At 41.8% G+C, this 21986-nt stretch overlaps 3 protein-coding genes across 6 annotated transcripts in view; 1 reads left to right on the forward strand and 2 right to left on the reverse strand.

The window, feature by feature from the left end:
* Window positions 1–3940, reverse strand: part of LOC129834256 (oxysterols receptor LXR-alpha-like) — a 32107-nt gene extending 28167 nt beyond the window's left edge. The window contains exon 1 of one of the 3 annotated variants that reach the window (XM_055899089.1): window positions 3274–3940. The gene's annotated coding sequence lies outside the window, so the exon portion shown is untranslated. The remainder of the gene's footprint in view (window positions 1–3273) is intronic. The other 2 variants (XM_055899092.1, XM_055899093.1) reach the window with 2 other exon arrangements.
* An 8425-nt stretch (window positions 3941–12365) lies between these two features.
* LOC129834258 (ARL14 effector protein-like) lies at window positions 12366–15732 on the forward strand. Its single transcript, XM_055899097.1, has 5 exons — window positions 12366–12576; window positions 12718–12907; window positions 13003–13146; window positions 13366–13427; window positions 13714–15732. The coding sequence occupies exons 1-5, from the start codon at window positions 12506–12508 to the stop codon at window positions 13940–13942; spliced, it is 696 nt and encodes a 231-aa protein (XP_055755072.1). The 5' UTR covers window positions 12366–12505; the 3' UTR covers window positions 13943–15732.
* Window positions 15095–19982, reverse strand: fshb (follicle stimulating hormone subunit beta). Of its 2 annotated transcripts, none has more exons than XM_055899099.1 (3): window positions 19881–19982; window positions 16910–17131; window positions 15095–15437 (listed from the first exon to the last, which is right to left on the reverse strand). In XM_055899099.1, the coding sequence occupies exons 1-3, from the start codon at window positions 19962–19964 to the stop codon at window positions 15210–15212; spliced, it is 534 nt and encodes a 177-aa protein (XP_055755074.1). In that variant the 5' UTR covers window positions 19965–19982; the 3' UTR covers window positions 15095–15209. The 2 variants fall into 2 exon arrangements, with proteins under 2 accessions (XP_055755074.1, XP_055755073.1); XM_055899098.1 differs by having other exon boundaries at window positions 16910–17134.
* Between the last annotated feature and the right edge of the window lie 2004 nt (window positions 19983–21986).

The following is a 21986-nucleotide window of genomic DNA, read 5'->3' on the forward strand; positions in this document are numbered from 1 at the left end:
GCAGTAAGCAAATTGGGTGTAACTTTTATGTTTTCTCCTGAATGTCACAACATCAGCGGATGTAACTCTACTGGTTAAGCGAAAAGTCTTCCATACTCAGCACCAACAACAGCGTGTGAAAGATAACATTAGCAGATTTTGACCATCCATAATCACACTTCAAGGAATTCTGGGTACAGAACTAGTTTGAGTGCTAGTCATTATATTTATATGAGTTTGGCCTCTAATGACCCACTGAGGAAAGAAAAGTCACCTCATTGTCTATTTAAAATATTCTCTCATTGATCGAGACAGGTGAGTGTCATAATGACATACTGCACTTTGGGGTGGACCCACTGGAGTGTATGGTTGATGAAACAGTGAAGCATGTGTTGATGTATTGTTCTAAGTACCAGTATGTGGAAGAGAGGGATAGATTGATGGTCATTGAGGATGGACAGGGATGGATGATTGACTACACACTCCAGTACAGTTGGTGGCGGCATGCACCGCTAACGTTTGTTTGCGGACCGCCATAATCTTATAGAAGGGGTGGACACACCTGTCTCAATCAATTACCATTATAACCTACCCAAACCAGAAACCATGGATAGATGGCAGCATTCGCACTAAACTGAAAGTGCAAACCAACGCATTTAACCATGGTTGAATACAAACATTTTAATTATTCACTCCGTAAGGTAATCAAACAGAAAAAACGTCAGTACAGAGACTCTTTAATAATGGAAAAATGGTTGTAATCAATTTATCACTAGCCACTTTATATAATGTTTACATAACCTACATTACTCATCTCATATGTATATACTGTACGCTATACCATCTACTGCATCTTGATGTAATGTATCACTAGCCACTAAACTATGCCGCTTTATATGTTTTCATATCCTACATTACTCATCTCATATGTATATACTGTACTGTATACCATCTACTGCATCTTGCCTATGCCATTCGGCCATCACTCATTTATATATTTTTATGTACATACTCGTATTCATTCCTTTACACTTGTGTGTATAAGGTAGTTGTTGTGAAATTGTTCGGTTATATTACTTGTTAGATATTACTGCACGGTCGGAACTAGAAGCACAAGCATTTTGCTACACTTGCATTAACATCTGCTAACCATGTGTATGTGACAAATAAATTTGAGTTGAAAGTGGAGTCACAATTCAACGGCTCAAGACATTAGACGTATGTGGCAGGGTCTACAAACAGGGTCTACAGACAATCACAGATTACAAAGGGAAAACCAGCCACGTCGGACACCGACGTCCTGCTCCCAGACAAGCTAAACACCTCCTTTGCCAGTTGAGGACAACACTCTTCAACCTCAGTATGCTGAAGAAAAAAAAAAGTGGCTTGGCCCCTAAGACCCTCAAACTTTTACAGATGCACAATTGAGAGCATCCTGTCGGGCTGTATCACCGCCTGGTACGGCAACTGCATCGCCCGCAACCACAGGGCTCTACAGAGGGTGGTGCGGTCTACCCAACGCATCACCGGGGGACACACTACCTGCCCTTCTGGACACCTGATATCACAGGCACGCCAAAAAGATCAACCTCCCAAGAGGTTAATACAGGAGCAACAAAGCTGGGACAGAGAGACTGAAAAACCACTATCTCAAGGCCATCAGGAATGTTAAGTAGCCATCACTAGCTGCCTACCACCCGGTTACTCAACCCTGCACCTTAGAGGCTGCTGCCCTATATACATAGATATGGAATCACTGGTCACCTTAATGTTTACATACTTCTTTACACATTTCATATGTATATACTGTATTCTATTTTAGTCAATGCCACTCCCACATTGCTCATCCTAATATTTATATATTTCTTAATTCCATTTTAGATGTGTGTATTGTTAGATAATACTGCACTGTTGAAGCTAGGAACACAAGCATTTTGCTACACCATCTGCTAAATATGTGTATGTAACCAATAAAGTTTGATTTGATGAGAGAAGATTTGAAATAGACAAGATGGCAGCATTCACATTGTTGGATTACTTCATGGAGCCCCCCCAAAAATTATCTGAGCATTTTCGAAATTCAAACGAACCACCTGGAATTAGACATTTTAAAATATACATGTTTGGCCAAATCGAGAACTAAGATAGTGTTGCCAAGTTAAAGTTGATTGTAAATTATCTGTGCTAAGCCAAACAGTACCTATCCTGTAACCGCTAATGCACAGGTGTCAAACTCATTCCACGGGGGGCCGAGTGTCTGCGGGTTTTCGCTCCTCCCTTGTACTTGATTGATGAATTAACATCACTAATTAGTTAGGAACTCCCCACACCTGGTTGTCTAAGGCTTTATTGAAAGGAAAAACCAAAAACCTGCAGACACTAGGCCCTCCGTGGAATGAGTTTGACACCCCTGCGCTAATGGAACATCACAACATTGTTAGCCCGTTGCAATCTGCTAGCTATGTATCACAATCACATTTAACAACCCATGATCAAAAACACAACTAATCTCATTTGTAAAAATTCAGAGTCTGACAAATTGAGCACAGACTTCATTAGTCACCATCAAGTTGTCAAATGCAGCACGGGGCAGCCCAGCTGTGAAGAGCGTTGGGCCAGTAACCTAAAGATTGCTTGTTTGAATCCCCTAGCCGACTAGGTGAACAATCAGTCGATGTGCCTTTGTGACAACACTGTCCAGCTATTGAAGTTGTGTTGCAATCTTATGGCAAGATCCCAACTTACTATTTCGCAATCATGTCATCATGACCAATGGGGTAGTTAGATAACAATATAGTTTGCTAGCCGTTAGCTAACTCGCTTTCTGATGACAGTGATGTTGACGTTAGTTAGCTAACTAACTAGGTAGCGTTTGCTAGGTAACTACTAGTAGCTAACGTTAGCTAACTTGTTAGCAAGTTGTTTAACGCAGAAAGCTAGCCACATAACTCATTTAAACTTCATAAACGCTTCACATTTTAACTGTTTATGCATTGCCTTAACCATGTTATTCTGTGGCTCGTACGCTATTGTTCTATAACTAGTTATTTAGAAGAGCTAACTAGCTAATGTTAGCTCTATCGGTAAACAAATACATGCCTGCTTAGCACGCTAACCTTAGCTATGACCCAAGGGCTAACTCTGGCTGGTGGTGGTGGATTCTAGCTACCAAGTTCGTCAGCTAGCTATTCGAGTAGACAGAAGTAGAAAAAGACAACTGTATCATGTCCAAACTGGCATTTCAAGAAAACAAACTATCCTCCGCAACACAAAAAGTCAGATTTGGTGGCTTGCCTGAGTTTGTTACCGACAGTCACCCCGTTTCGTAGCGACTAGCCAGACAGATCCCACGAAGTCCTGCTGCACGGTCGGTGTAGTCAATCATGTGACTTGAGCAGGAAACAGGTAGAGCTAGGCCTAAATACATTTAAGCCGAAGCCACAAAGATTTATCAGTGTTAACACACATAGCCTAGATACAACTAAAAGGAATACATTATTGCGAATGCCACATATTTAACTGCACCACCCCCGGCCTTGACCAAAACTGATCTGATCGATTGCACATGACGTCACGACGACAATTTGTAAACTCGATCCATTTTGAAGAGGGGTCGCAATGTATGCTGCGTTCAAAACAACTGTGAACTCGGACAGATACGGTGAAATCATGACCTCAGTGATCCTCATGTCGGAAAGTCGGAGATCTAGAATGAGGCCCGAGTTCTGGAGTTGGAATTCCAAGTCGGATGACCGTTCAAATCGAGCTCGTTCAAGTCGAGTTCGGGTTTTTCCGGAGATCCCAGTTGTTTTGAACGCACTGAAGTCCGATATTTCGGAGTTCCAAGCCCCCAGTTGTTCTGAGCGCGGCAGTATTTCTGGAAGATGTGGGCACTTTAGCAAACGATATCATTCATGCATTATTTATTTAACCGTTATCAGGGAGTCATACTGAGAACAATGTCTCTTTTACATATGAGCCCTGGATTACATAAATTACAAAAAATAGAAATGCAAGCCGAAAGAAAACACGGTCATAAAGAATGTATTTCCATGTTTCTCTTGCTGCTTTGGAATAGAAGTTGGAACAAATTTGGGCCATGGAGAATAAACAATATCATTTCCGGTAGGCTGTGCACACTAAAGTAAACAAAGATTATCTATTAGATTGATAAAGTAGTCGAGTGACCGCTCTAAAGTGAGGAAATGGAATGGAGTCCCTGGAGAAGGCGGTCAGGAGTAGTGCAGTTTTATCATGAGGAGACGTATACTTGGAAAACGGAGGAGGAATGAAGGGAAATTGAGAGGGAGAGAAGGTCTAACAGAAAGAGAGGGTGAGATTGAGTCGGATAAGAATGGTGGGGAAAAAAGGGAGATGGTTTGTTAAAGAAGAAGGGGGGGAAATGTAAGCAGAGGGAGCTGAAGACAGGAGGAGAAATGGAAGTGAATGAGGGTGAAGTATCAGAGGTGGTAAATGCGGGAAAGTTATCGGAGACCGAGGTATGCACCGATGATCAGGATAAAGAAGAGTCTGTGACAGTAGGAGTGACGTTTATGGAAAAAGTGGACTCTTGCCTTTTGGCTGATCCATTTGTGGTTTTACGGTGGGTGAAAAAAGAGTTGGGTCATGTGGAATCGGTTAGGGTAACTAGAAGTGGTCTAGTGATAATTGTTTGTGTTTCTGTTGGGCAGAGGGAGAATGCGCCTGAAGCAAAACGAATGGGGCAATAAAAGTGAATCGTTTCGTTCTCAAGAAAGGGGCACCAATGAAAAAAGTGATAACTGGGGTAGCAGTAGATATAAAAGTTGACCAGCTGAGGGCAAAGATTCCCGGTGTATATGATGCTCGTCGTTTGATGCGACGCAGACGGGGTGGCGAGAGTGGGTAAACAGAAGGGTCATTGTCTGTTCTTTTGAGTTTTAAAGTTGAGTCTTTGACTAACAAAGTGAATTTAGCATATATAAGTTATCCTTTACGAGCGTATGTGCCGTAGACATTAAGATGTTACAGGTGTCAAGCTTATGGGCATGTGGCAGCAGTGTGTAGGAGGGAGGGTCCAAGGTCTGGGAAATGTGCAGAAGGGCATGCGACAAAGGAATGTGTAGTATTGGGGAACGTAGTGGAATGTGTTAATAGTAATGTCCCATATGCGAGAGAGGTAGGTTGAGGTTTCCAGGGTTAGAGTAGTGCAGAAGTTGTCATATGCTGAGGCAGTGAAGAAAGTTGAGGAAGATGGGTTAAGGGGGAGGAGTGGTGAGAGTAGTAGAGATATACCAGTACAGAGGGATAGGCCAAACAGTGAAATAAGTTTCAGTAAGATTGGATTTATAGCAATGGTTATCAATTGTACTGTAGGCATGGAATGGAAGTCTCTGAAAATTGAGGTTGTGGTGGCAGCTGCAGAGAGGTATTTGGGTGTGCGAGACTTGACATCAGAAGAGTTACAGGGTGTGTTAAGGGGTGATCTCCTATCCTTTCAGGATGATGGCATGAAATAGGAATAAATACATTTAATTAGTGGAGTAGGGTGGTGTTAATTTTATTTGATCATTTTGAAATGAGTGAGTGTAGTATTAGATGGTAGGGTATTTATTTAGTTATTATTTATTTATTTTTTCAAGCAAGTATAAGGGAGTTGTACTCCAGTCTAGTAGGTGGCGGTAATGCAACAAATTGGATGCCAACTGCCGTTAAACCTCATAGAAGAAGAAGAAGAAGTGACCGCTCTAACAATGGAAATGCATGTCCTCAAAGATGGAAGGCAGGCTGGAGGAGGCGCGTGTGAACAGGCACAACTCCGATATAAAGTCGGTTTGGCGAAATGCTACGTGTGTCCACTTAGATCATTGCAACCGTAACAACCTAACCATTACGACACTTCTATTCGAACAAATTAGCAATTACATTTTTTGTTTAGGAAATTTCGACACTAATGGACCTTTACTCACTTCATGGTCTTATTTTCGTAGACAGATTTTGGGCGGAGTAAACCCTATTGCTTCTCCTCTTCCTCTCTGAAGAAAAACAAACAGGGGCAAAAAGGAAAGTGGTTCCTTGGTGGACTGAAGAGTGCACTGCTCCTATTCGAGGAATAAATAGGGCTTACAATGTTGTGTAGGAATATGACTCCAGAGAATCAACTTGATTTCCAAAGGAAGAGAGGTTTAGTACGTGGGGTCATTAAGTCTGTTGAGAGAAATGCATGGAGACAGTTCTGCTCTACAATAGGCAGGGGTACTGAGCTGGGACATGTATTGTCTATGTTAAAGAAGATGACTGGAATAAGCAAGTCCACTCGAATTCCAGTTTTGGTTGTGGGTCAGAAAATGTCTGTAACTGATCAAGAAAAAGATGACTTGTTCAGGAAGACATTTGCTTGGGCACATAGTGGGGGTTACTTTGGATTAAGTATAAGCAACGTTTGAGATTTTAAATGCTCATGTTAATGTGTATAAGAAAAGGGATACTGTTACCGTATATGAGATGTGTTCAGTCTTAAAAGGCTGTGGATATACAGCCCCAGCTCATGAACAGCTGTTCTATGTAATGTTTAAGCGTCTACCTGATGAGGTCATACATGTTCTGGAATTATTTAATACGAGTTGGAGTGAGGTGGTTATACCTTCTGGTTGGAAGCGTGCAGTAATATGACCTTTTGTAAAGCCTGGTAAGAACCCTTCATGTGCTGATAGTTATAGACCAATAGCATTGACCTCTAACTTGTGTAAATGGATGGAAAAGAGGATAGTCTACAGATTGTCATGTTTCCTGGAACATAGAGGTTTATTGAGTTAATGTAAAAGTGGATTCCGTAAAGGTAGATCTACTTTGGATGCGTTAGTAAAGGTGAGCAATGAAATTGAAAAAACTCTGGTTATGATAGAATGAATGGCTACTGTGTGTTTTGGCATTGAAAAGGCATAGGACACCATGTGGAGAGCAGGCCTACTTTATTTTATTTAAGTAGGCAAGTCGGTTAAGAACAAATTCTTATTTACAGTGACGGCCTACCCCGGCAAAACCCTAACGACGCTGGGCCAATTGTGCGCCGCCCTATGGGACTCCCAATCACAGCTGGTTGTGATACAGCCTGGAATTTTATTTTTTTATTTAACTAGGCAAGTCAGTTAAGTTAAGAACAAATTCTTATTTACAATTACAGCCTACGAACAGTGCCTTGTTCAGGGGCAGAACAACATATTTTTACCTTACCGTGTCAGCTCGGGGATTTGATCTAGCAACCTTTCGGTTACTGGCCAAACACTCTAACCACTAGGCTACCTGCCAGAATCAAACCAGGGTCTGTAGTGACGCCTCTAGCACTGAGATGCAGTGCCTTAGACTGCTGCGCCAATCGGGAGCCCCACTGATTAAGATAGAAAGACTTGGTATTGGTGGGAGACGATTGTAATGGGAATTTTAATGTTTGTGCTTTTCTTTATAACACATTTCTGTGTTCTATTCATATGCTGTTCTAATAACCTATGTCTGTGTTCATGCAAGTGGCTGACTGTACAAATCACCCCTATCAGTGGCTGCAATTTGACAGTACGCCCAGACCGTGTTTTGAAAACAAATGACGTTGTTTTGAGAACAAACTAAAGATATCTCAGTTTCAAAGTCTCAGCTTAGAGAGGAGAACCCTCGTGAGGTATTGGTCTGTCACGTGTTATGAAACAGTATTGGTCGGTTACATGAATGAAACAAAACGGTAATGATTCATTAGTTATGCTAAATCATGCAAATATAACTTGTCTGTGTATAGCCAAAATATAAGACAACTGCTGGGTCAGCCCAGGAAGAGCTCCTGATTGATGTCTCTGTAACACAATATCCACGACAGTATATAACTGGGTTTTGGCCTTATTTAATCGCTCTTTGCATTTTATTTTATTTCACTAGACAAATCCGTTAAGAACAAAGCCCTATGGGACTCCCAATCACAGCCGGTTGTGATACAGCCCTGAAATCAAACCAGGGTCTGTAGTTACGCCTCTAGCACTGAGATGCAGTGCCTTAGACTGCTGCGCCACTCGGGAGCCCCACTGATTAATATATAAATAATTGGTATTGGTGGGAGTCTATATAACTGTGTTTTGGCCTTATTTAATTGCGTTAAAATAGGATCCAATATATCTGATGCCTATGGAGTTGACAACGGTATTCCTCAAGGCAGTGCTATCAGTCCTATTTTGTTAAACATTATGATTAATGATGTGTTTTCAAATGTAGGTAGGGGTATTGGGGTTTCCCTATATACTGATGATGGAGCTATTTGGATGAGGAGAAGGAATATCTCTCATGTGAACTTCTATTCAACGGGCTATAATGGATGTTGAAAGATGGTCGATTGACTGGAGTTTTGAATTGTCGGTGGCGAAATCTTGCTGTATGTTCTTCTCAAAGAAGAAAGTTGCTGATAATATACCGTTGTTTCTGAATGGACAGCCTATGGGGAGAGTTTTTAAGTACAAATATTTGGGTCTATTGTTCAATGAGCGATATGAACTCAAAAAAAGAAACGTCCTCTTTTCAGGACCATATCTTTCAAAGATAATTTGTAAAAATCCAAATAACTTCTCAGATCTTCATTGTAAATGGTTTAAACACTGTTTTCCATGCTTGTTCAATGAACCATAAACAATTAATGAACATGCACCTGTGGAATGGTCGTTAAGACACTAACAGCTTACAGACGGTAGGCAATTAAGGTCACAGCCCAGGGTCCCTGCTCATCTGCGTGAACGTGCCTTAGGCATGCTAGAAGGATGCATGAGGACCGCAGATGTGGCCAGGGCAATAAATTGCAATGTCCGTACTGTGAGACGCCCAAGACAGTGCTACAGAGAGACAGGACGGACAGCTGATCGTCCATTGCAGTGGCAGACCACGTGTAACAACACCTGCACAGGATCGGTACATCCGAACATCACACCTGCGGGACAGGTACAGGATGGCAACAACAACTGCCCGAGTTACACCAGGAACGCACAATCCCTCCATCAGTGCTCAGACTGTCCGCAATAGGCTGAGAGAGGCTGGACTGAGAGCTTGTAGGCCTGTTGTAAGGCAGGTCCTCACCAGACATCACCGGCAACAACGTTGGCTATGGGCACAAACCCACCGTCGCTGGACCAGACAGGACTGGCAAAAAAGTGCTTTTGTCGCGGTTTTATCTCACCAGGGGTGATGGTCGGATTCGCGTTTATCATCGAAGGAATGAGCGTTACCCCGAGGCCTGTACTCTGGAGCGGGATCGATTTTGAGGTGGAGGGTCCGTCATGATCTGGGGCGGTGTGTCACAGCATCATCGGACTGAGCTTGTTGTCATTGCAGGCAATCTCAATGCTGTGCGTTACAGGGAACAGGAATTCTCCTCCCTCGTGTGGTACCCTTCCTGCATGCTCATCCTGACATGACTCTCCAGCATGACAATGCCACCAGCCATACTGCTCGTTGTGTGTGTGATTTCCTGCAAGACAGGAATGTTAGTGTTCTGCCATGGCCAGTGAAGAGCCCGGATCTCAATCCCATTGAGCACGTCTGGGACCTGTTGGATCGGAGGATGAGGGATAGGACCATCCTCCTCCGGAACTAGAAGCACAAGCATTTCGCTACACTTGCGTTAACATCTGCTAACCATGTGTATGTGACAAATACAATTTGATTTGATTCCCCCCAGAAATGTCTGGGAACTTTCAGGTGCCTTGGTGGAAGAGTGGGGTAACATCTCACAGCAAGAACTGGCAAATCTGGTGCAGTCCATGAGGAGGAGATGCACTGCAGTACTTAATGCAGCTGGTGGCCACACCAGATACTGACTGTTACTTTTGATATTGACCCCCCTTTGTTCAGGGACACATCATTCCATTTCTGTTAGTCACATTTCTGTGGAACTTGTTCAGTTTATGTCTCAGTTGTTGAATCTTGTTGTGTAAATATTTGTATGAACATATGTTAAGTTTGCTGAAAATAATCGCAGTTGACAGTGAGAGGACGTTTCTTTTTTTGCTGAGTTTACATGGAAAGAGCATGTCATAAATGTTCAAACAAAGTGTTAGAAGGTGGTGAATCTTATGCCTTCGGTCTCTGGTTATGAATGGGGTGCTGACAGACAATCGTTGATGGATATTTATAGAGCTCTGATCAGGACGACAATTGATTACTGGTGTATAGTTTATGGAACAGTGTCAACGACTTGGCTTCAGAGGCTGGACAGTATCCAGTATATAGTTTTATATATAGCTTTAAGGATATGTAATGGTACATTTAAATCAATATCTGTATGTGCCTTACTAGTGGAGGCAGGTGAGGTTCCTTTGGATATACAGTGGGGGAAAAAATGTATTAGCTTATTGGGTTAGGCTGTGAGGTTGACCATCCAACTGCTACTGTTCTAGATGACTGTTGAGAATATACTAGTAGACAAGGCAGTGGTTTTGGTTGGACAGTTGGAAAGCTTGCTGATGAGAGTGGTTTGAGGTTGGACCTTCTGTGGTGATAGGGAATGTTCCTCCATGGTTACTCCCAGATCCTGTTGTTGATCTAACCTTGGTAGAGAAAAGGAAAGATTGGTCAGAGGTCAGTCATATAGTGAAACTGGTTGACAATTACATTGGTCGAGGTTTTATGCATTTTTACTGCTTTTCACAGATGGATCCAATGACCCAAATAGTGAGTTGCACAGGAGCAGGCGTTTACTTTCCTGAATTTGATGTGCAGATATGTAGAAGACTAACAGAGAACTGTCGGTATACTCAGTTGAATTGTTGGCGATAGTAGTTGCCCTCCAGTGGGTGGAGGTCATACAACCTGTCAGAATTATAGTGGGCTCAGATTCCCTTTGTGTATTGAATAGTTTATCATCTGGTAAATCTAATAAGAGTGACCAACTATTGGAGGTATTAAGGTTAGAATGCAGAATTGAGAGGCTGGGTGTAGATGTGAGATTCTGCTGGGTCCCAGCCCATTCGGGTGTGGAATGGAATGAAATTGTAGACCAAAAGAGTTAGCCAAAAGAGCTTTAAAACAAGATATAATTTATATTAATGTTCCACTGGTTAGAGGTGAGGTGAAATGTAAGATCAGAGCTAATTTGATAGATCTGTGGCAGAGGAGATGGGACTCTGAGCCAAAGGGCCGGCATTTACAGTATATGTCCTCCAAAGAAAGGTCGGTGTACCAAGCTTCATAGGTCAGACTAGGAGGGAAGAGGTGGTGTTTTCTTCATTGTGCCTAGGACATTGTACATTGAACTCGTCATTACAGCTGGTTGTCAAGCATGTGAATGGTTTGTGTCTGGAGTGTATGGTCGATGAAACGGTGGAGCATGTGTTGTAATATTATTGAATGTTAAAATCAAATCTAATTTTATTGGTCACATACACATGGTTAGCAGATGTTATTGCGAGTGTAGTGAAATGCTTGTGTTTCTAGTTCCGACAGTGCAGCAATATCTAATATGTAATCTAACAATTCCACAACTATCTAATACACACAAATCTAAGTAATGGAATACGAATATATACATATAAATATATCGATGAGCAATGGCAGAGTGGCATAGGCAAAATGCAATAGATGGTATTATATACATAAGAGATGAGTAATGCAAGATATGTAAACATTATTAAAGTGGCATTATTAAAGTGACTAGTGATCCATTTATTTAAGTGGCAAATGATTTCAAGTCTGTATGTAGGCAGCAGCCTCTCTGTGTTAGTGATGGCTGTTTAACAGTCTGATGGCCTTGAGATAGAAGCTGCATTTTAGTCTCTCGGTCCCAGCTTTGATGCACCTGTACTGACCTGGCCTTCTGGATGGTAACGGAGTGAACAGGTAGTGGCTCGGGTGGTTGTTGTCCATGGTGATCTTTTTGGCCTTCCTATGACATCAGGTGCTGTAGGTGTCCTGGAGGGCAGGTAGTTTGTCCCCGGTGATGCGTTATGCAGACCGCACCACCCTCTGGAGAGCCTTGCGGCAGTTGCCGTACCAGGCAGTGATACAGCCCAACAGGATGCTTTCAATTGTGCATCTGTAAAGGTTTGAGGGTTTTAGGTGACAAGACAAATTTCTTCAGCATCCTGAGGTTGAAGAGGCACTGTTGCACCTTCTTCACCACACTGCATGGGTGGACCATTTCAGTTTGTCCGTGATGTGTATGCAGAGGAACAGAGATGGAAAGATTGAAGTGTAGAGTCATTGAGGATGGTGGGGTTTGGAAGGGATTTTGGTGATGTGGGAGGGTGTATTGGAAGTTAGTAGGGCTCATTTTTTATTTCCTCATAAGTACTGAGTTAGTAGGTAAGAGGATTTAGAAATTTGGAGCTAATCTTGTAAACCGTGATTTACGACACCCTCCAGCACAGTAGGTGGCGGCATGCACCTTTAACGTTTGTTTGCAGACCTCAATTGTATCATTGAAGAAGAAGTAACAACACAGGCGTTGGACTGGAAGTGGTGCTTCCGATAGTTTATATTGCTACTAAATAAATTGACATCAGACCGTACAAGCACGAGGTTCATCATGCCTGTCACTTGTGCAGTAAACGGCTGCACCAACAAGTTTATCAAAGGGTCAGAAATACGATTTTACAGGTAAGGAGTAAAGGACTTCAAGCTAACGTTAGCTAGTTTGCTAACGTTCTTCAAATGTTGTTGTAGCTAAATGTGGTGTGTTTATGCGTGCGCAAGAGAATGCATGCTTGTGTTAAGTAGTGTTTCTTGTCCTATTTTCAGGTTCCCCATCAGTAAGCCTCAGCTTGCCAACCAATGGGTACAAAGTTTGGGGATGAAAAACTTCATCCCTACACCTAACACTTGCCTCTGCTCAGAACATTTCAACCCAGATTGTTTCCGAGACTACAATGGAAAACAGTTTCTTAGGGAAGATGCCGTGCCCACCATTTTCGGTGCTGATTCATCGAAGGTAATGTATGGTTTCATAGTTGCTCAACCTAGTTTACCCAACTGTCTTTGTTTTTATTCAGCTAGACTACAAGATGTATGTTAAAAACATTGCAGCCTGAATTACGAAAAAGGAGTATGATGACCAAGGACACAAATGCGGCTAACCGCTTCGGGGCACCGTCAGACCGGGAGAGGGCTAAGACGCTGGAGAAGAGCAAGGTCAAGGAGAAACGACATAGTACCCGGGATACTGGCAAGGTGTGTCAACTTTTAAAAATATTTTTATCACCTCTCACAGATGGGTGTCACCCCTCTAAATGAATGTTAGTGTAAATCCTGTTGCAGAGTATAGCAGGTGTTGGTGAACTTCTGCACAGTTAAGTGCTGTTTTTCAGAGCCTTGTTTTCACGTGCACAAGAGCATACTTCCCCTGTTTCATCTATCAACATTCACTCAGTTATTTTTTTGTTTTTGCAGGGAAGAGGTGATGGCAAGAAACGAGGTGGAGGACGAGGAGGAATCTCCTCCAACACTGACCGGTAAGAGTGGAAACCATCACTTTTCAGAATCCATCACTGCATGGGTCCACTGCTCTGCTACCTTCCTCGAAGGCTGCAACGTATGCTTGTATTCATCATTGCATTTCAAATGGTTGCTTTTTTTTACTGGAGAGACTAGTCAGTCAAAATTTGTATCAGGGAGAAGGTAAACCAGCAGAAAACAGTGTCATTCTGTAAATGATGTACAACCAAGTAAGCAAGACGCAGACGATAGTCACATACAGGCGCCAGGTCAGACGTTCCCATTGTTTTTGTGTATTTGCAGACAGACTATAGGGGCGAAGAGCAAAGTGTATGACAACAAAGGCCGCCTGCTCTCCTGCGGCAAGGACATGTGTGACTGCCTGGACGCGGACTGCATGGGCTGCTTCTACCCCTGCCCCGAGTGTAGCTCCCGCAGGTGTGGCGTGGAGTGCCGCTGTGACCGCAAGTGGCTCTACGAGCAGGTTGAGGTGGAGGGGGGAGAGATCATCCGCAACAAGTACGCTGGCTAGTCTCCCCCATCCTTAGGCCTTGAACTATGACTGTTTTTATGTTCTGTTTTTCTCATTTTTGTTTTCTGTAGAACGAGGACAGAATAAGAAATGGTCTGAAGTTGCCAAAAGATACTAAATCAAGTTATCACAAGATGTATCAAGAGTAAATGAATAAGAAATAATACTCCCACAATGGTTTCAACCAAGTGTTATAAACATTGCATATGTAGTTTAGTTCCTGTACCGAGAGGATCAATTCAAGAAAGTGTGTGCGCATACACTTCGCCGGTACCTCGCTACGAGATCTCATGCAAAGGAAAAAGAGGTATATGACGGAGATTTGTTTCCACCTTTTTCGAAAGTATGCATGCCTGAAGAATTTCCCACGTTTCATTTTCTGCCTTTTCTCATGGTTTTTGCAATTCTCCACTTGTTTTGATTAGTGATTACATATTTGTTTTGTGCCCACAGCTGTCAATTAAATTGGTCTTAATTCATATAAAAAATATTTGAGTGTCCAGACCCTTGTGGTGAGCCCTACAAAAAGTTTATCATGATTATGGGCGATGACTGGTGGCTTCTTCAGTATCATTTGTGTGGTTTTGCGACAGTTTCCTAGAAATGTTCACGAGGTGTTAAGCGGTCGAATCAAGCATGCCGCTTTACCACAGATAATCTCCATTACAGAGTGTTCTGTTCAATTTCACAATTATTTTCTGTGACCTATTAGGTCTATTTTTGGGTAGTGATAAATGTCCCATAGTCACAGTTGTGTGAAGTACTACTTAAGTAGTTTCTGTGGTGACCTGTACCTTTTTATATTTTTGACTACTTTTACTTCACTACATTCCCCCCCAAAATAATGTACTTTTTACTCCGTACATTTTCCCTGATACCCAAAAGTACTTGTTACATTTTGAATGCTTAACAGGATAGGAAAACGGTCTAATTCACACACATTTATGAAGAGAACATCCCTGGTCTAATTCACACGCTTATCAAGAGAACATCCCCGGTCATCCATTCTGCCTCTGATCTGGTGGACTCACTAAGGACATGCTTGTTGGACCCTGCCCCTGGCTATCTGTAAATAGAAAAGTGAGTGCGGTCTGGTTTGTTTATTTATACATTTTACTTTTGATACTTAAGTATATTTTAAAAGCAAATACGTTTAGACTTAAGTAGTGTTTTATTGTGATAGCACATCAACAATGGAAACGGTACCATAGACTAGTCAAACCGTTGCTTAACAAACTGGCTGCTGCAACAGCCTAACTCTACAGTATTACATTTCTAGTGGGTTTACTACGCAGCTGGGTGTTGCCATGCTTATGCGATCACAGTCGGTGTTGTCCGTCTTGCATTTGATGCAATCGCAGCTCTTGGCTACGGGTATGAAGAAGGGGTCGACTCCGGATGGACAGCCTTCCAGGTAGACCTTCTCGTAGGACCACTCCTTGAAGTTACACGCCCCCTGGGAGTGCGGCAGCCATGTGCTCTGATAGTTCAGATCCTGCCAACAACAGCATTCATACCGGTAAATTGAAATCATCTGAACACTGGCCTTGTCCCAGATCTGTTGTAATGTATAGTCAACTCATGGCATGACAATAACCATAGTGCTTGGCAAGACAACTCAAACCAATCTGGGATTCGGCTAATGGAAACCATATTTTTTTAATTATTGCATGATTCATAGTGTTACTCTTCTGCTGCCATTGTGATCTACACAGAAAAATATAAACGCAACATGTAAAGTGTTGGTCTCATGTTTCATGAGCTGAAATAAAAAATTTCCAGAAATGTTCCATATGCACAAAAAGCCTATTTCTCTGAAATGTTATGCACAAATTTGTTTACATCCCTTTTAGTAAGCATTTCTCCTTTGCCAAGATAATCCATCCACCTGAAAGGTGTGGCATGTCAAGAAACATTAAAATGAATGATCATTACACAGGTGCACCTTGTGCTGGGCACAATAAAAGGCCAATTTAAAATGTGCAGTTTTGTCACACAACACAATGCCACAGATGTCTTAAGTTTTGAAGTAGTGTGCAATTGGCATGCTGACTGGAGGAATGTTGCCAGAGAACTGAATGTTAATTTATCTACCATAAACTGCCTCCAAAGTCATTTTAGAGTACGTCCAACCGGCCTCACAACCATAGCCCATGTGTAACCAGGATCTCCACAACTGACTTCACCTGCGGGATCGTCTGGGGGGGGGGGCCTTTTGTGGGGTAAAACGAATTCTGATTGGCTGGGCCTTGCTCCCCAGTGGGTGGGCCTAAGCCCTGCCCAGGCATGTGAAATCCATAGATTAGGTCCTATTGAATTTATTTCAATTGACTGATTCCCTTATATGAACTGTAACTCTGTAAAATCTTACGAATTGTTGCATGTTGTGTTTATAATTTTGTTCAGTAATATCAAAGGGCTGCTGATGCAACCTGGTGCAACGTCAAATAGTAGAATTAATGATTTAGGTCAATTAGCACATACTCCTAGTCAATTAAATTAAACAGCAGAAAATGTAGCATATATTACCCAACAGCTCACATGCAACAGAATATATATATTTTGTTATTTATTTAACTAGGCAAGTCAGTTAAGAACAAGTTCTTATTTACAATGACGGCCTACACCTGCCAAACCCGGACGACGCTGGGCCAATTGTGCGCCGCCCTATGGGACTCCCAATCACGGCCTGGATTCGAACCAGGGACTGTAGTGATGCCTCTTGCACTGAGATGCCTTAGACCACTGCGCCACTTGAGAGCAAAAATATATATAACTCAATGTAATGAAAAACAATTGTACAGGGGTGTGTTCATTAGGGCACTCAACAGAACACTGTGCATCAGAAAATAAAAATGTGTGTTCTATTGGCCAAGTAGGCCCTCCCTGTTTCAATCAGTCTTGTCCAGTTTGGTACCTAATAAACACACAACCCTAAATAAGTACTGTCTATCCCTATTTAGCTACCGTCGTTTCGCACAGGCCGGCGCAGGTGGTGATGGTGATGCTTCCGTGACAGTCCTCTCTCTCCACGGTGATGGTCATGTTGTTTAGTCGGCAGCCATACATGCAGTCTGTCCCCGCTCTCACTGGTGTCACCCACAGCGTTGCCATGACGACCAGCTGCAGCGTCATTAAGTGGGTGCAGTACATAATGCTTCCACAAGGAGAACAGGTCCCTTCAGGAATCTGCTATACAGCAGGGAAACACATGCTGATCAGACCGCTCGTACGCGTGCGTCTTCGTTTGCCATCACGCGCATGTCGATTTTGTACACCAACACCAGGCGCGTTCAGGACATGCAGGTTGAAATATCAAATCAAACTCTGAACCAACTATATTAATTTGGGGACTTGTTGAAAAGCATAAAAAATGTATGCCAATTTAGCTAGCTTGTTGTTGCTATCTAATTTGTCATGGGATATAAACATGGGATGTTATTTTACCTGAAATGCACAAGGTCCTCTACTCTAACAATTATTCCACAGATTAATTATCCTCCTTCAGGCTTCTTCTACTTTGGACTTTATATGACGGTTGGCAACCAACTTTAAGGTACATTACTACCAACAACTAGACTGGAGTGTGGACCTCAGTTCATCTTTCAATCACCCACATGGGTATATGCTCCTAAAAACCAATGAGGAGATGGGAGAGGCGGGACTTGCAGCGTGTCAAGCAGAATATAACCAAGTTCTATTTCAGTGCCTTGCTACGCAGACATGCACGAGCAGTGTGGGTGTAATGATTGAATATCATGTATGTGTACATTTATTTTGCAACGCCCACAAATGCGACGCGAGCGGTGTGGTCAGCATGTTACCAATGAGTAGATGGGAGAGGCAGGACTTGCAGCACATCAATCATCACAAATGGAACAAAGTTCTATTTTAGCACCTGGCTACGCATGACATGCGCAAGCAGTGTGGGTGCAATGATTGAATAACATGTATGTGTATATTTATTTTGTAACGCGCGCTGTGTGGTCAGCATGTTACCAATGTGCCATCTCCTTGGTTTTTAGGAGCATATACCCACGTGGGTGATTGAAAGATGAACTGAGGTCCACACTCTAGTCCCAAGACAAATTAGCTAGCAAAGCACGCTAGCTAGCTAAATTTCCATAAATACTTCATGCTTTTCGACCTGTCCCCAAATTAATATAGTTGGGTCAGAGTTCGTTTTGATATTTAAACCTGCATGTCCTGATTACGTCTGGTGTGGGTGGACAAAATCAACATGCGTGCGATGGAGCACGTAGACACACGCGATCGGTCTGGTCAGCATGTCAGGTCACACTTTAAACAAAGTATATCTTATAAGGCCGTCAGACTCCCTTTATAAGGCCACCCCAAATCATTAAGGAAATGTAATCCTATATGATGGGTGGCATATAGGGTTATGTGTGCCACATTTGCCAAAGCACCAGACAAAGTACCTCACCCGTTGTATCACTTCTATTATATGAAACATTTTATTTATTCATTTACAACCTGAATATGATTATGGCCATAATGGATCTTTTCCTTACTGAGATTTTCTCAGACCACATATCGTTCCCTCTTGGTCTCCCAATGGACATTTTATCTACCATTTCAATCAGGGATTCACAACCACTCAGAGGACATTGCTCCCGAGTGGCGCAGTGGTCTAAGGCACTGCATCTCAGTGCAAGACGCGTTACTACAGTCCCTGGTTTGTATCCAAGCTGTAGCACATCCAGCCGGGATTTGGAGTCCCGTAGGAACAGCGCGCAATTGGCCCAGTGTCGTCTGGGTTTGGCCAGAGTAGGCCACCATTGTAAATAAGAATTTCACTCTTAACTGACTTGCCTAGTTAAATAAAGGTTAAATGTATAAAATAAAAATATTTCAATTGCTGTGGATCTGTTAAAGATGTTTGTCAGAGATAATGCTGTCAAAATCTGAGATATACTGAAATCACCTAAAGAATACAGACAAGGTCAGATGAGTCATTTTCTATTTGGTCACGAACCAAAACCAATAGTAGATTTGGGAGGAAAAAGATAGTATGCTGTTGGAAGCTACTTCGCTCACTGAGAAAGAGAATAGATGTTGTTCTACATCAACATAGTCCTCTTAGACCTTTTGTGGCCAGGATGAATGGAATGAGCTTAAGGCTATTATTGTTACTCTGCCATGGACAAGATAAGATTGTCTATAAAACGTAATTTAATGTAATTTAATGCGGGCATCCAGGGGAGGGAAGAAGGGAGGACAAATGTATCACCAGAATGATGTTGAATTAGATGACATTAAATGTTCAGATTAAATCGTCAATTAGTTTATCAAATAATCTGTAACGCCCTAAAATAATGTGCATGACTTAGTCTTTTGAAATGAGGGAAAATTTATTGTTATTATTGTATTATTATGTTATTGCATTAGAAACAGCTACAGCCCGGGTACCAAAGTAAATTAGAAGGTGAAAAGGGGAGACAATTAAGAGATGACATTACATCAGAATCTTAGTTTAAATATCAAATCTCATGAAAGGCTTTCAACTTTTCAACAATAGTAACAATTTAATATTCGCGCAATTTAAAACCATTTAGAATTCAAATGAGCATTACAATATCAATTTATCAATGGTAGTTTTCCCATATTTTTCTTCTATTCAGATTAGTCACGTTGAAAAGATCTCAGTAAGTGATGAAAATATTTTTGAACTATTCTAAGTGCATACTGTCTTTGAACCGTTCCAGATCGAGTTATTCCTCTCTCCACAAGCTGTGTCATCTATTTTGAGCATGACAAATACAAACATTACAGTCAAACATAAAGATTCAGGGAAAACACGCACGCCATTCAGATATACACTAGGCTACACACACACACTAAGGAATTACATTTACAGGCAGAGACAGTCAATGAAATCAGCAGTGTACACAAAAGTCTGCAAAGTCAACATGCTCACCTGTTGGGTTCTCCCTTTTGATTTAGTGACGAAGAAGGGTTGCCCCAGCTCTTTTATCCTCTCTGCACCTATAAATATTATCATAAGGGTATTGCTCCATCTTTGATTGCTTTCATCTGACAAGGACCTTTCTTAAACCTTGCATGGGGGTGGACTCAAATCTCTTAAGCTCTGTTGCCTTGGAATAGTGAGGTTTTTCCTACCTGTCTGTCTAAGTGTAAATAGAGTGGTTGAGCTCCTTTGGTACGTGGATAGGCTCAGGTCTGTAACTCAAGGTCAATACACCCACACAAGGGGAGCAAGCTCACGTATTTAGAATATCTGTATCAAAACACAAGGCAGAATGGCTTAAATGGATCAGCAATGTGTGCTCGCATCAGAACCAACATGTAACACTGCCAACGCATGGAAAACCCATATAACGCCTGCATGTTCCATACTGTCGGTGCTTGTCAGCCCCCTCTCAGAAAGGGGACAGCACTCCTAATCTTCAGTATCATTTCAAAGACTCGGACAGTGTTGTCCGCACTATAGATATTCATTGGATACATTCATATGTAACAGAGATGGTTGTGTGACTACACTTGTAGAAGTCCCGGGTTCTGACTCTGTCGGTCACAAATACAGTAATGACCAATGCCTCCAATGGTTGACAATAACACTTCTGGTCTATTTGACCGATGCCTGGTCTGGTTGACAATCCCATTCTGTGGTGTATCATCATTATTGCGTTCCCCTCTGAACCATTGGCTCCCTTTATAAGTTCCCAATGCATAAGATGGGTAAATTTGAGGCATATCTCTAAAGAATCTTATTTGTCATAGGTTATTTTTCACGAGAAAGTGCAATAATCTGACTAAGCCATTCTTCAGTTTATTATTAATCCTTTGCTAGGGGAATATGCTTAGTGAGTGACTCTAGTATTTTATCATTTCTGACACCTTCACCAGCCATGCTCACACAAGATAAACCCAGTGGTGGGAAAAGTACCCAATTGTCATACTTGAGTAAAAGTAAAGACACCTTAATAGAAAATGACTCAAGTAAAAATGAAAGTCACCCAGCAAAATATTACTTGAGTAAAAGTCTAGAAGTATTTGGTTTGAAATATACTTCAGTATCAAAAGTAAATTAAATTGCTAAAACATACTTAAGTATATTTTCACACCCCTTATATTAAGCAAAGCATTTTCTTATTTTTTTTAATTTATGGATAGCCAGAACGAGGGGCACACTCCAACACTCAGACATAATTTACAGACAAAGCATTTGTGTTTAGTGAGTCCGCCAGATCAGAGGCAGTAGGGATGACCAGGGATGTTCTCCTTATAAGTCAGTGAGTTGGACCATTTTCCTGTCCTGCTATGCATTCCAAATGTAATGAGTACTTTTGGGTGTCAGGGAAAATGTATGTAGTAAAACTTACATTATTTTATTTTGGAATGTAGTGAAGTAAAAGTTGTCAAAAATATAAATGAGTAAAGTACAGATACCAGAAATAACTACTTAAGTCGTACTTTATAGTACTTTTACTAAAGTGCTTTACACCGCTGGATGGACCAAACTAAGAAGGGTGGTGGCTAGTGTCCGTAGGTCTGCTGATGGACAATAACTAAACAATTTGTTAACCATATTGTTAACCAGATTGTCAAATAAATTGTTACCAAAATGTACACTTTGCACTGGTGCAAAGAGATATGGAGCTTATGTTGCCAATGAAGCAATGGTAGGGAAAGTTAGCCATGTCCCTAGCTGGCCAAGCTGTGCTGCATTCAGTAAAGTCAGTCCTGGAGGTTTCAACATGAAAACACACCACAGCCTAATAACAGTAACTGTTTGGGCAGCAGCCATGGTTTGTACAGACAGTTCCTTGGACTTTGTGGTATAGTTTCTGCTCTGACATGCACTGTCAACTATGGGACCTTATATAGACAGGTGTGTTTCTTTCTAAATAATGTCCAAACAATTTAATTACCATAGGTGGAGTCCAATCAAGATGTAGCGACTGTTATGGAAATTCTACACAGAGACACTCGAAGTCAATCTTAATTTATCCTTGTTTATTAACACTTAACTGGAGAAGTCACAGTCAAACTTAGATGCATA

Source organism: Salvelinus fontinalis, chromosome 35, assembly GCF_029448725.1.
Source record: "Salvelinus fontinalis isolate EN_2023a chromosome 35, ASM2944872v1, whole genome shotgun sequence".
NCBI classification, from domain to species: domain Eukaryota; kingdom Metazoa; phylum Chordata; class Actinopteri; order Salmoniformes; family Salmonidae; genus Salvelinus; species Salvelinus fontinalis.

Coding starts and splice junctions, on each gene's coding strand:
- LOC129834258 (XM_055899097.1), top strand. CDS start 12,506: ATGCCTGTCACTTGTGCAGTAAACGGCTGCACCAACAAGTTTATCAAA. Junction 12,577..12,717: donor TCAGAAATACGATTTTACAG/GTAAGGAGTAAA, acceptor TCCTATTTTCAG/GTTCCCCATCAGTAAGCCTC. Junction 12,908..13,002: donor TCGGTGCTGATTCATCGAAG/GTAATGTATGGT, acceptor AAAACATTGCAG/CCTGAATTACGAAAAAGGAG.
- fshb (XM_055899098.1), bottom strand. CDS start 19,964: ATGATAATATTTATAGGTGCAGAGAGGATAAAAGAGCTGGGGCAACCC. Junction 17,135..19,880: donor CAAAAGGGAGAACCCAACAG/GTGAGCATGTTG, acceptor CCTGCTGTATAG/CAGATTCCTGAAGGGACCTG. Junction 15,438..16,909: donor CCGGCCTGTGCGAAACGACG/GTAGCTAAATAG, acceptor TGTTGTTGGCAG/GATCTGAACTATCAGAGCAC.